This window comes from Hippocampus guttulatus, chromosome 17, assembly GCF_054856545.1.
Source record: "Hippocampus guttulatus isolate MCC_2025c chromosome 17, RoL_Hgut_1.0, whole genome shotgun sequence".
Taxonomy (NCBI): Eukaryota; Metazoa; Chordata; class Actinopteri; order Syngnathiformes; family Syngnathidae; genus Hippocampus; species Hippocampus guttulatus.
In genome coordinates this window covers 13,328,245-13,343,656 of record NC_141277.1, presented here as the reverse complement: position 1 = coordinate 13,343,656, position 15,412 = coordinate 13,328,245, and the positions used below count along the sequence as shown (strand labels likewise).

The window sequence follows — 15,412 nt, the reverse complement described above, 5'->3', positions numbered from 1 at the left end:
AAGAAATGTGTGTAAACGAGTAACGTACAACATGAGCACTGAGAACGTAAACTTAATTTACTATCAAAGTATAAGCTCACTGAAGGCCGAACACATTGACAAATTCCCACCTATGGGTGTTGTATACAGTATGTGTGTGTACAGGCTGACAGTAGACGGACTTGTGGACTGGTGAAATTTACCGTTGAAAGCACCGTTAAAATAACATGCTTGACAGACCGACTAACAATTACAGTTTGCTTTGACTTGAAAAACTGATGGACTGGCGATGACTGACAGGCGCCCAGGCTGCTGAGTGATGATGAATGACGGACCGGCAAAATTATGTATATTGCCCACCTTTGCCTTTGAGTATTGCTGTATTCCCTCTTTCAATATGTAACTACAGTGTTTGTATGTGAATTTTAATTACTTGAAAGGAATTTCACTCCCAAAACTGAGTTCTAACTTTTTATCCGCCTATCAATTTTACATTGGCTGCTAGCATTAGCCATTACAATGTTTCTAAAGTGAAGTTTGTCGCGTATTAAAATATACAGTGTTTTACAGAGGTGTCAAATTATCGCCTTAATTGTGAATAATTAATTACAATCATATTTTGCGCCTTATGTTTTTTAATCGTGTTAATCTAAATTTTAATCTCTAACTTAATTGTTTCTGTAGGTTGCCTTTTTATAATATCCCTTTTTATGCGTTGGCTTCCTGTGTTCGAGTTGTTGAAGGTGGGAAACAATGGTCGGTCAACAGTCTGAATCAGACATTGATTGGCTGTGATTATGTTTGGGCTTATTTAGCAGAAGCTGATAGGCTCTCATTGGAGTTGGGACGGCCAGGTAGGCACCGGTGAGGAGTTCTCGGCCCAAAGAATGGAAAATTTACATTCGAAAAACGCCCTGACGGCACTATTCTTAAAGGTAGTGTTCTGCCTGATTTGTAAGGAGTTTGCTTACCACCGAAGCAGCTCATGTTTCGCCTACCACATCAATGCAAAGCACCCAGTCGTGAGTGCAGCCACGGCTAACATTAGCGCCGAAAGCGTTAGTAATATAGCGAGCCATAGCAAGCTCTTCACCATACTTAAACTCGAGGAGAACAACCCGCGTGCAAGGCATGAATTCAGCATACATAGCTGCTGTGTCCTCTGTAGCCTACTGGAAGTGATTGATGTTTATTTCAGCACTTTGTTTTGTAATGATTAACAGTGTTATTTCTGATGTGCTAACTTACAGCACTGTGATTTAAGGATCTCTTTTATTTATTTTTTTATTATCCGAAGCAAATTCATTGTTCAATATTTGTATTGTTCAGAAAAGTGTTCTTACTGTTTTGAATATGTTAACCCAGTGTTTTTCAATCTTTTTTGAGCCAAGGCACATTTCTTTCATTGAAAAAAATCCCACGGCACACCACTAGGTGAAAATGTGAAAAAAGCTTATTTTAAAAATTAAGTGTTATGTTGTTATTATAAGCATTTTTTAACATTGAAAAATAACACTATATTACAACACCTTGAATAGGAATCAAATCAATATCTACCCAATATTTTATAATCTTTCATATTTATTCTCACTCAGTGTGATAAATAGTTTGGATGAACACAGATCTGATATCGTGGCAGCAATCGATGACAGACACAGGAAGCTCTTCCTCCACAGCTCTCATTCTTTCTATGTTTTTAGTTTTTGCAGCATTCAAGCTATTTTAGCCGCTTCGGGTCCGAACATCTCATTTACAATGGCTTTGCAGGCGGGAAGTATTAACTGTTCTGCCACTTTTTTGATTTAGCCACATGTTCAGCGACATGGTAGCTTGCTTTCAGGGCTCTCTCGTTTACATTTGCGTTTTTTCTCATGCACATTGCTTGTTTCTCCGTGTATTCACGCAGGCGAACAAAATACTCCACATTGTTGTTTCGAAGTGAAGGGTGTTTTGTTTGGAGATGGAGTTTCACATACAACACAGATGGTGTTAATTGACAATAAAGTTGTACTTGACTACTTGACTTGACTTGCGACCATAGCGCCGTTTCACCACATACCAAGCACAACGGAGTCGGCGCCGTTGCATCTCCATTAAAAGTAAATGAAAGATACCTTTCGTTGTATTGTCTCGAAGCATAAGGCAATTAGCTAGCTGCTGCTGTCACCTACTGGTATGGAAGAGTACTACACGATTAGTCTGCCGAGCAATAGACCTCACAGGCACACATATTGGATAATTTCCCACAGCACACCTGACAATATCTAGCGGCCAGTGTGCCGCAGCACAGGGTTTGAAAAACAGTGTGTTAACCTAAACACTTATGTTCTATTTTATTTTTCTAATTATTTGGATATTTACCAAAACATACGGCGGCCCGGTAGTCCAGTGTTTAGCACATCGACTTCACAGTGCGGAGGTACCGGGTTCAATTCCAGCTCCGGCCTCCCTGTGTGGAGTTTGCATGTTCTCCCTGAGCCTGCGCGGGTTTTCTCCGGGTACTCCGGTTTCCTCCCACATTCCAAAAACATGCATGGCAGGCTGATTGAAAACTCTAAATTGTCCCTAGGTGTGAGTGTGGGCGTGGATGGTTGTTCGTCTCTGTGTGCCCTGCGATTGGCTGGCAACCAATTCAGGGTGTCCCCCGCCTACTGCCCAAAGACAGCTGGAATAGGCTCCAGCACCCCCCCCCCCCCCACCCGACCCTAGTAAGGATAAAGTGGTTTGGAAAATGACTGACCAAAACATACAAAACAGTGATATCCCCCCTCGTGGTCGAAAATAAAGGTTGCTGGTTGGATTTGGCACGAGTCACAAGTACATCAGAAAGTAAATGGCTAGGACTGCATCTGTTCAAGTCTGTTTAAAAACAATAAAAGACTTGATAATGCCACTTTTTTGTGATATCAATCTTTTGCTCTGCCTCAATAATGTAATGAAATTAAAATGAAAATAGGGGTTTTTCAGTAATTTTAAGATGAGAATAAAATATAGATTATTAGATCAATTAATTACAGATCATAATTAATCTCACATTTTTTTAATCGCATGACAGCACATGTAATAATAATACATTTTATTTATAAGCGCCTTTCAAAACACTCAAGGACACCTTACAATCGTGTTTTATTCTTTTTGTTGTGTCTTTAGTTTTAGAGTACCGTATTTTCACGACCATTCGACGCACCGTATGGTTGGGCGCAGTCTCATTAATGGGTGCTATTTCTGTATTTTACACATAGACAAAACGCACTGTATTATTGGGCGCAATTTTAAAGTGGTAAAACATACGCCATCTTAAACATACGGCATGCATGCGCGCATGCTAAAAACACGTTAGCTTGTAGCATACGGTAGCATGCCAAGACATACAGATACAAGCTAAAAACACGTTTTTAAAAAGGCAACGGAAAACTGAGTTCCGTTGTATTTTATTTAGCCATCGTACAATGTACTCACGTTTTTTGGTCAATCATCACCCAGAAATCCATCAAAGTCCTCATCCTCTGTATCAGAATTGAACAATTGTGCAAGTACCGGTAATCCATCAAAAACGCCGTGTTCCCTCTCGTTGTCAGTCACTCTCATTGCCATGTGGCTCCACAGAAATGATGCCGGCTTTGCCAAAAACTCGAACAACAGTGCAAGCAGACACGTTCGTCCAAGCAGCCACAATCCATTCGCACATTGTGGCGTAACTCGCCCGGCGCTGCCTCTCACTCTTTGTAAAGTTGTGTTTGCCATCGATCAATCATTGTTCCCATGCCGTTCGCAACTTTACTTTGAACGCCCGGTTGATGCCGATGTCCAGCGGTTGGCGTTCTTTAGTTAAGCCTCCGGGAATAACGGCAAGCTCAGAGTTCATTTGCTTGACTTGGTTTTTCACCGCTGCTGTGAGATGGGCACGCATGCCAAAAGCATAACCGATGGCTTGAAGTTTGAACTGAGCTTCGTAGGCGTGTCTCTTTGTAGAATTTATTTTCGGGGGTTCTTAGAAACCAAAACCGAAGTTGTTTTGCAACAATGCACATAGCCACACTCCATACAGGTGTTGGTACCTGCTTGTAGCGTCCCTTTAGCATCCACTTACACGCCCACCCTTCACTGATTGGCCGACTTCTTCCCCGCATGCCTGTCACTCACGTCTGACTTTTCTCTCTCTTTCTCTCCATATATGTATATATATACACGCCCACCCTTCACTGATTGGCCGACTTCTTTGCCGCATGCCTGTCCACAGTCACTTCCGCCTTTTCTCTATATAAACAGCGTGTCGGCTGTCAGTCAGGTTTTGGAACTCAGCGCATAGACAAGACGCTCCGCATCATAAGGCGTCCTGTCCATTTTGGAGACAATTTTAGACTTTTAATGGCACCTTATAGTCGTGAAAATACGGTAAACTAAACTAGCTATCATTAAACACAAAAGCAAGAAAAGCAAAAAGCACGCACAGCGAGCGCAGAATAACATTAATCATGCCTCAATCAAGTTTTCATGATCATGAGAACCCAAAATCACAATCAGATTTCTATAAATTGCCCAACTCTCGAAATTAATCAGTCTTACTTGGATTTGTCATACAAAAGGAATTGTACAGGTTGGCGAGACTGAGAAATCAGGCTGGGAAGGATGTACAGTAGGTGAGGTTGATTAAAGACAGAGAGGGAAATGCCATTACAAGTGAGGAAAGTGTGTTGAGGAGATGGAAAGAATACTTTGAGGAGTTGTTAAATGAGGAAAACAATAGGGAACGTAGGAATGAAGAGCCAGAGAGGATTAAGAAGAGGGTTGATCAGGTTAGAAAGGATTAAGTCAGGAAAGCATTAAAAATGATGAAGAGTGGTAAGGCGGTTGGTCCAGATGACATACCAGTGGAGGTATGGAAGTGCTTCGGGGAGGTGTCGGTTGATTTTCTGACTAGGTTGTTTAATAGAATATTAGACACAAACAAGATTCCTGATGAGTGGCGGAAGAGTGTCCTGGTACCAATTTATAAGAAGGGCGATGTACAGAGTTGTAGCAACTACAGGGGGATAAAGTTGATGAGCCATACGATGAAGTTTTGGGAAAGAGTAGTTGAAGTCAGGTTGAGACAGGAAGTGGAGATTTGTGAACAACAGTATGGTTTCATGCCGAGGAAGAGCATCACAGATGCAATATTTGCCCTGAGGATGCTGATGGAGAAGTACAAGGAAGGTAGGAAGGAGCTGCACTGTGTATTTGTAGATTTAGAGATGGTTTATGACAGGGTTCCAAGAGAGGAATTGTGGTTCTGTATGAGGAAGTCAGGGGTTGCAGAGAAGTACGTTAGGTTGGTTCAAGACATGTATGAGAATAGTACAACAGTGGTGAGGTGTGCAGTTGGACGGACAGAAGACTTCAAGGTAGAGGTAAGACTGCATCAAGGAGCAGCCCTGAGCCCCTTCTTGTTTGTATGGTGATGGATAGATTGACAGATGAGGTCAGACAGGAGTCGCCCTGGACTATGATGTTTGCAGATGACATTGTGATCTGTAGTGAGAGTAGGCAGCAGCTACAAGAAAACCTAGAAAGGTGGAGGTTTGCACTAGAGAGAAGAGGAATGAAGGTCATCAAACTGCTTCAAACAACAAAGCGTGTGACGGAAAAGTGGTTAGGACTGTACGACTGTCCGTGTTTTATGTTATGTGTTGTGTTTTTTATTTTACTTTATGTTAACTGTTTTGTTAAGCGCTTTGTTACAGCTGGCGCTGTTGTGAAAGCGCTATATAAATCAGCATGTAGTGTATTGTCAGTCTTAGTCAGACAGAGTACATGTGCATAAATGAAAGGGAGACCAGTGGAACGGTGAGGTTACAGGGAGCAGAGGTGGCGAAGGTACAGGAATTTAAGTACCTAGGATCAACAGTGCAGAGCAGCGGAGACTGTGGAAGAGAGGTGTAGAATAGAGTGCAGGCAGCATGGAACAGCTGGAGAAAAGTGTCAGGAGTGATTTGTGATAGAAGGGTGTCAGCTAAGGTGAAGGGAAAAGTTTACAGAACAGTTGTGATACCAGCCATGATGTACGGTCTAGAGACACTAGCAATTGGCAAAAGACAGGAGGCAGAGTTAGAGGTGGCTGAGTTAAAGATGCTGAGATTCTCCTTAGGAGTGACAAGGATGGACAGGATCAGAAATGAGGTCATCAGAGGGACAACTCAGACAGGAAAGTTTGGAGAAAAAGTTAGAGAGGCCAGACTGAGATGGTTTGGACATGTACAGAGGAGGGACAGTGGATACATTGGTAGGATAATGTTAGAGATGGAGCTACCAGGTAGGAGACAGAGAGGAAGACCAAATAGGATATTCATGGATGCCGTGAGGGAAGACATGCAGGTACTTGGAGTCAGAGTAGAGGATGCAGAGAACAGGGAAAGATGGAAATTAATGACTCACTGTGGCAACCCCTGAAAAGGGACAAGCCAAAAGGAGAAGAAGACGACGACTTGGATTTGTCATACACAGAAGATATTATCCACTGTAAAATGTAAAAAGAGCAAAACACCATCGTTCTGTTTTTTTTTTCCAGTCCGATTAAAAACCAAATAAAACGATCACTTTTTCCTTTATTGATTTTCAATTGTGGTCTGAAAATGGAGCAAACAGATGGCAGTGACTTGTGTTTATCGATTTGGTCGCTTGTTTGTTATTTGAGTTGTGTACCATAGAACTACTACAGGAAGATTGTGCTGTCATTAAAACTCCAGAGAAGAACACACATGGTGACACAGTTCAGACAAGTGGTAGAACACTACGCTTAGTGGTTTTTTCCACTCCCTGTGAACCTTCTGTATTGGTGAAAAAACTGTTTCCTGTGAGTGCGCCATGCTTGGTGGACTGCGTAATCACTAAATAGATGCACTCCCATGCTCCACTTAGCCCACCCCCTTCCAACTCTTTTGTGGACTGTCTATTGCTGAGGGGGAAAAAAAACTCCAAAACAACAGGTATACTTTTTCTGCAATTTGACATCAGCAGTATGCACATTTTCTCTGTCATAATTTTGACAACCATGTAGTGATGGTATCATTATCTCTCATTTGGCCCTTTAACCATCATCAGCAGTATTTTTGTTTCATGGCCATCCTGAGGAGACAGATGAATAAGAACAAGTCGTTGTCAAGCGAGTGGATAGGGAGCCTCAAGCTCCCAGAGTTTGGCCTTTCTTTAATCCAGGTCAGGTTTCATAAGGGTTCCAGAGTTGGCAGACTTGAATGCACAAGGGTTTTATGTGTGCATCTTAGTATCTCTAATCCCCTTTGTCTGTCCCTGAATCCTCGCCACACAGGACTAGACTGCTAGAGGCAAAAGGAAGTATGTTTTTTTTTTTTTTTTTTTTTTGTCAGGTCAGTCTGAAGCAGGCTAATGCAGGCGGAAGAAAAGGAGCTTGTTAATCACTTGAGCAGCTTCTGAATGTTGAACTGGTTAAACATCGTGTTAATTAGCATTCTGGGCATACAGTATTCACTTTAAAGCTGAATGTATTCAGTGGAGAAGAGGATCTGATATCCTAAAATAATCCATGTCTTATTTTTGTCAAAACAAATTTGAATGATATTTTTGTGTGTGTTTCCTGGTTGGGCAAGTTTTTTTTAAAAATAATTATTGAAGTTTTTTTTTTCTGTAACTGTGTTTCATAATACAAAACAAAAAAATAGGCATTTATGCTTGATGGAAATGTGTTTTTATAACATTTTTTTAGCCAATGCATTTTATTTTAAGTTTGTAAGAAACTTATGAAAGTAATTTCTGATCAGCAAGCAAAATTGAATATCTCACAAGGACAACTCATGAAAGTACAAAATGACATGTCAACATGGACATTTCATTTGTGGCCCTTTATAAAAAAACAAATTCAACAATTAAATTCAATTAATAAAAAAAGAACAGTGCTGAATCTTCATAAGAGTGCTCAGCCAACAACAACAAAAAAATACTCCAAGAGTTCAATGATGGCTGTGGTCACAAAAGAACCCAGAACAACATCTAAAAAATTGCAGGCATCACTGGCCTCTCAACCATATTAAAGACAAAGGTTTGGCAAAAATCACTGCAGACAATGATCCACGCCTCCTCCAAGCCCTCACAAAGGGCTGTCTCATGTTGGCCAAAAGCATTTTAATGATCCCTAAGATGTAAAAATATTCTGTGGACTAACAAGAGAAATGATAAATTGATAGAAGGAACATCATGACAACAATGAAACATGGTACTTCAAGACCTGGGTGACTTCCCGTGGTTAATGTAACAATGACCTCTGCGATCTGTCAGAAAATCACGCAGTTAGTGCCTTTTCAGCTAGAGTGCTCTTGAGTCATGTAGGGAAGCATTATATAACACATTTCTTCACTCAATGTGCTTCACAAAAGCAGAAACAGCACTTCACAAGCATTTACAAATACAACAGTTAACGACATTCAGATGCTCAGCAGAGAAAACAAAAGTAGCTTACAAAAATCACTAAAAGAACATACACTGATAACATTTTAAAAAGTTAACAGAAAACTTTAAAAACAAGTAAAGACATAAGAGTAGGTTTCGAACCAACTAAAATAAAAGAAAGATTGAATAGTTAAGGCTGGGTATTGATTCAAATATCCAAAATCAATTTGATTTGATTCACAGGACTGCCATTCCTTTCGATTTGTGATTCATGATTCACCTTGATTGATTTTTGATTCAGTTAAGGATTTCACACAGTGCTGCAAATCATAGAAACCTATCGCTCCAACTTGATGCATTAGTATAAACATGAATATTTACATAAATAATTGAACCCAATGCAATAACATTAATCATGTATGTTTTATTGAACATGACCTGATCAAAATAATAATTGAAATCAATTTAAATCAATTCCAACCACAGTCCACGTAATTAAAGTGACAAAAACACACTAACTCATAACATTCACATTCCCGTGACTGTCTAGCAACATTTCTGTTCAGTGCTGTCTTCATATTTTGTAAAACCAAAAATGTTCCACTCATATCTTGTCCGTGCACCTTCTCTGGTGAGTCTCTGTGTGTTTAGAGCAGGGATGGCCAACCAGTCAGAGACTAAGAGCCATTTTTTTTTACTGTGTTACTGCAAAGAGCCACATCATACACATGGGCACAGATAAACATCACTCCATCCCCTCCTCACACACACACACACACACACACGCACACACACACGGACCTCTGCTCAGCCAGATTAATTGTAAATGTCACACAGCAACATGATAATGACAAAAATTGACTCCTACAGTACCAAGACCACAGGCCAGTCATTTTAAACAATGAATATTATGTGCACTGTCTCACACATACAAACTGTCAGTTCAACCAATTCCACAAACAAAAATATAATCATGTAGCGCCTTAGTGCAGGGACTTCTGTCATTCCTTCTGTTCCCCCGGTCCAATCCTCTTCAAATCTGGCTTGTATTCTGTTGTTACCACTCGAAGCAGGCACTGTCTGCATGCGAGCTGCAGCGATTACTTACTACTTGGGTCGGCTTGCCATGTAAGGGAAACTTTTTTTGACCGAAGATTGACTTTTGAAGTGACCAACCTCCCGCCATCGACCCGATCATGCACATGCAAGCACATACACACGCGCACACGCATGTGGGCGCCCAACCATGCACACGCGCGCATATGCACGCACATGATGAGAAACAGCCGGAATGGCCCCAATATGAACAAAACCGAAACACACAGACACACAAATCCCCCTCCTCCCCCCATTTCCTCTGCCCACCCCTCGCGGTCAACCTGGGACCAGTCCGATGGCTCCCAGTCGATCGCGATTGACATATTGGGCACCTCTGCCTTAACACCAGAGATAATTCGCTAGCTTAGCGCCATTGTTTGCGCATGAGCGGTGACCTCAAGGTCAAAATTCAATTGTCATCTGACTGGTTGCCTTTTAAGTCAAGTAACGGGATTGATGATAGGCTGACATTGTAAGTTCTGCTGTACTTAGCGCCATTTGAATGGCAGAGTCACCGCCGAGACGTTTTCGACGTGTATCATGTGACAGCCCGGGAGCCGCATTGAACCAGCCGAAGAGGCGCATGAGGGTCGCGAGCCGTGAGTTGGCCACCACTGGTTTAGAGTCCTTGTTTAAAGTTAGTCTTTTTCATTGTTGCTTTTTGGATGTTGTAGAGTGCATGTCACGCGTTGATGTCGAAACCCTACTCAATTTTTTTTCTTTATATTTTGGTACTTTTTAGAATTTCATCCTATTCCTCCATTGTTATTTTTGTCTGTGAGGTTCCTGCACCCTTGACTTGCAAGCTACGTCTGCCCTCGCCTTCACTATCACCATACGGAATCCCAATGACAAAAGAAGATTTTTAATCTACATTGCACCAGGAAAATTTAAGATAATTTAATAATGTGTCTGGATAATAATAACATCTGGATATTTTTGGGTGTGTTTTATAGGAATAAAAAAAAGTTATTTTTCTTTGGAGCTGGTGGCGCTGCATGTCTGCTGCACACATCACACAATGGGCAATCAACCTACCTGCACAATCGTCGACAAGGGGGTCGGGGGGGGGGGGGGGTGCAGATGGCCACCGGCTACAACTGTTATTAGGGTGGCGGACATTTTCCAGAAATTCCATATTCCTCTTCTGATCAAAACAATAGAAAAGACGTCGCAACCCAGGGAACAGAAATAACATGAGATTTCGTAAAATCTGTGACATTTCAGCATGTCTTCGTTACGCTGCGAGGTGGTGGACCCCAAAAAGCAGGCAGGAGGGAGGTGCAGGATGTATTTGAAGAATTGTATTAAAACAAAGAAAACTAAATCCCAAACACACAAAGTCCAAAGTATCAAACAAAAAACCATAACTAAAGCTAAAACATAATGAACTAAACATGACAGAAACTAAGAGCAAACAGCAACACACATGACAGTAGCAAAAGCAACAATGACCCAACACTGAGTGTTCGGGCTGGGAGTCCTTTTAAAGCCCTAATTAGTTATGACCAACAGGTGTGCAGCTGCCGGGGGAGCCCTACAGTGCCACCTGTTGGTCCCTAAACCGAATCATGACAGTACCCCTCCCTCAAGGGACGGATCCCAGACGTCCCAAAGTTGTCCAAAAGGGTTGCCTCGCCGGGGAACAGGAACTAAAAGCGACGGCAACCCTTGCCTCGCCGCAGAACAAGAACACACGCGACGGCGACCTTCGCCTCGCCGAAATACATGAACGATAAGCGACGTGACCTTTACCTAGCCAGGGAACAGGAACAAAAGCAACGGCAATCCTATTGGCTGGGCGTGGCCTGACGTGGACGGAGCTCGACGTAACGGGGGACATGGAACAGCCGGACGTGAACGGGCTCGGCCTGACGTGGGCGTGGACGTGGCATGGCTCGTCGTCGACGTGAATGTGACTCTGCTCCAACAGACACGTGACGAGCCTCGGCTCAACGTAGACGCGGACGGGGCTCGGCCCACCGTAGACGCGGCTTGACGAGACGAAAACAGGACAGCCGCATCCCCAGCGCTGCCTGAAAGGGGAAAGGGGTGTCGGCCGCAGACGCGCTCCGCCAGGCACATGGTGGAACAGGGACCAATCCGTAGTACCTGCGGGGTCCAGGTGGTCGGGTCATACTGTTACGCTGCGAGGTGGTGGTGGACCCCAAAAAGCAGGCAGGAGGGAGGTGCAGGATGTATTTGAAGAATTGTATTAAAACAAAGAAAACTAAATCCCAAACACACAAAGTCCAAAGTATCAAACAAAAAACCATAACTAAAGCTAAAACATAACAATGAACTAAACATGACAGAAACTAAGAGCAAACAGCAACACACATGACAGTAGCAAAAGGCGCTTTTAAATAAAATGCATTATTATTATTATTATTATTAAAAGCAACAATGACCCGACACTGAGTGTTCGGGCTAATTAGTTATGACCAACAGGTGTGCAGCTGCCGGGGGAGCCCTACAGTGCCACCTGTTGGTCCCTAAACCGAATCATGACAGTCTTGGTTTTAATTTGCAAAACCACATTTAGTCTTGTCTTTATTCATCAACAATATGGCATGTCTCGTCTTCCTCGTGATAGTCTCGCCGACGAAGATATTTAGTCCTAATTTTCATTGATGACGGCAACACTACAGATTAGCATTTATTACATGAAGCATCACTTAAGCAAGATGTTTTGGAGAGTCCAGATGAACACCAGAAGTTGAAGGACTTTGGTCTGATAAAGGTTTCAGTCCAGCAACCGGAGGTGAATTCAATGTCCCTGATTGGGATTGGACAGATTTTTAAATTGATGGATTTCAGAATGGATTGCTTTGCCTTACCTTGCCTTGCCTTTTAATGCTACAATAAAGAGTGAAGCCCCAGCAAGAATGAAATGGATGGCTTGTGGGTTATGGCAGACTGTGATAAAAATAAACACTAAGATTTGCTCTCTCAAAATAATACACAGTTCCAAATTATTATGTCCCAACAATTGTGTTCAATTAAATCTGTACCCTGATCAGTTTCAACGCCGGGGGCTACATATTCATTTTTCTCCCAAAGTTTAAACTGCCTCCCTTAACAACCTCATTAGGCAACAAGCAGCCTTTTATTTGTCGAGTCGTGCCTTCCAGCGACCATGTCCCTTGGAAGACTTGATTGCATGTATTTTTGGATTTGAAGAGGACATCACATTGGACATTCTCACAATTAAAAAAGAACACAAATGGCATTTGTGTAAAGTTGTTGTGGTGCTATGGGTAAAATATATAAATTACAAATGTACATTTTGAGTGTGTCGAGTGGACCGTGCATAAACTATGAAAGGCGTCTTTTCACTAGTGTGCATATTAGTCATGGTACATTTTGGTCGACAGCTCATTATGTTTGAAGATAAGACCTTTGATCCCACAGTGTGAAATTTACTGATTTTAGCAGCACAAGACAATTGAATCAGAATCAGATCTTTTATTGGCCAATTAGGTAGCGCATACAAGGAATTCGTCTCTGGTAGTATAGGCGACACTCGTATTGCAATAGTAAGCAACTCAGATAAACAAAGACATGACATATGTAAGTATCATTAGTATCGAAAGACTTTTCATAATGTAAGGGTACCATTGTGCAGTCGTACAACCCAATGACAGCCGTGCGACAATGTGCAGAGTGATCAAGCAGAGATAAATTCATCAGTGGTGCAAGACAATACAGTACTATGAAGGTTGTGCAGTTGGTGCGGGTAATCGCTGCACCATTGTTTTAGTAAGTGAACACTAGCAGTATTTGTGGTACAACTTTCGGTATGCAATTAGAGAGAAAGTTCCAATGTCTGCTCAAAAGAGCAGAGCTCCACCGAGCGAGTGCAAAAAGGTGGAGAAATTCTCAATTCTCCTCAATTTTAAATGTATGTGATTGAGGACCCATTTGTTTTCTTGAATTGAGCGTAGTTGGTGCTTGGAAAAGCAGGAATGGTCAGAGATCAGTGAGCAAAGGAAAACTACACTTTGGGGGTGTTTTTGGTGAAGGATTAGCATTTTACCATGACTAAAAGCTGATAAACGTTGATTATGCATGACACAGACCCTTTAAATTAAAAAAAAAAAATCCCAATTCAGATCCTTTCTTTGTTACACCCCGATCATGTTGGATTGTTTGTGCAACTGTAAACCTTTTTTTTTTTTTTTCAGCTTGTGACAGTGGCCACTGGGGTCCCCACTGCAGCAATAGATGTCAGTGCCAGAACAAAGCTCTGTGTAACCCTATCACTGGAGCCTGTATCTGCAGTCCCGGATACAGAGGATGGCGTTGTGAGGAAGTGTGTGAGGTGGGCACCTATGGTAATGGATGTCAGCAGAAGTGCCAGTGCCAAAATGGAGCTACTTGTCACCACGTGACTGGGGAATGCAAGTGCTCACCAGGATACACTGGAGCTTTGTGAGTCCGAGTTTAAAATGTTGTTTTCCTGCCTCGAAACCCAATAATGACTACAGTGAAATTCCTCTACAACGAAATCATGTTTTCAGCAAGAAATTTTTCACAACAGGGGGTTTTTCATGTAGCAGATTTGATCTCAGATGCAAGCACACACACACACACACACACACAAACAAACGTATGTGTACACACACACACACAAACGTATGTGTACTCTATTTTTATTCCAATAGTGCATAAGTATGAGCACACACTTATTTGACACTTCATATTGTCAGTGTAGATAGAAAAAAAGGGAAAGAAATTGTGAAATTTACGATCAGCATTCACTTTCACTTACATCAATTTCTTGGATAATGTATTTTATTTTGCTTGCTCCGTCTTTCATTTTGGTCACTTTTACCCTCTATTACAGCATCAGAGCTCTTCTTGTCTTAGCTGCTTGACATCCAATGGTCCATTTTGTAGCCAACGTCCATGCTCGTCTGAATCTAACAAGAACAAATACCGTATTTTCACGACCATTCGGCGCACCATATTGTTGGGCGCAGTCTCAGTAATGGGTGTTATTTCTGTATTTGACACATACACAAAACGCACTGTATTATTGGGCGCAGCCAGGCATGGCAAATGTTGAACCTTCTGCTGCGGAAGTCTCTCGCTGGTCATGTGTAGGCATCATTGCTGGTGACTACACTCGGTTCGAGGCACAAGACTGGAGACGTTTCTTATTTTTCTGTGTGGTCGCTACCACTGAGTCGCTGAACACCCGACGTGCCTCAGTGCACCGTCACTGCCATAAGCGAACTGCAGGGAAGCTCCACCCCCTTTATTTATATACACCCCATAATACGGTATCCCTCCACACAAAATAGTACCAAACATTTAGTCACAATGCCAGTGGCATACATCGTCACTCAACACCCCCACTCGATGGTGCCACATACACTAACATTGCATTAGTTACCGAACATATAGGGTCTAAACTTTTCAATTTTTGCCTTTGTAGCAGATTTAGTAAACACGTCTGCTACCATAATATCTGTTGGACAATACATCAAAACAATTATTTTCAGCAAAACATTGGACCTGATGAAATGGTATTTAATGTCCACATGCTTGCTTCTTTGGCGATAAACTGGATTCTTCGCAAGGCGTATCGTTCCCTGATTGTCCTCGAATATCTTCGTGGATTGTTCAAATCCTGGATGGAAGTCTTTCAAAACTTGTGTAAGATACAGTGCTTCCTGAATAGTAGCCGCCAGTGCAACATATTCAGCCTCACAAGTTGAAAGTGCAACTGTCTGTTGTTTCTTTGTCTTCCATGAGACAATAGTACCCCCTTGTGACAGACTAAAGCAATAGCCTGTGGTGCTCTTTCTGTCCTCTTTATCATTTGCCCAGTCGGCATCGGAGTAACCTACCAACTCTAATTGTGTGTCACTCTTTTTGTAACATAGTACCTGGTTCTTAGTTCCTTTTAAGTACCTGTACACATGTT

At 42.0% G+C, this 15,412-nt stretch overlaps 1 protein-coding gene across 1 annotated transcript in view; it reads left to right on the top strand.

The window, feature by feature from the left end:
* Positions 1-15,412, top strand: part of megf10 (multiple EGF-like-domains 10) — a 109,713-nt gene that overhangs the window by 38,278 nt on the left and 56,023 nt on the right. The window contains exon 6 of the mRNA XM_086135202.1: positions 13,665-13,911. Within this exon, the coding sequence (XP_085991328.1) occupies positions 13,665-13,911 (247 nt within the window). The remainder of the gene's footprint in view (positions 1-13,664; positions 13,912-15,412) is intronic.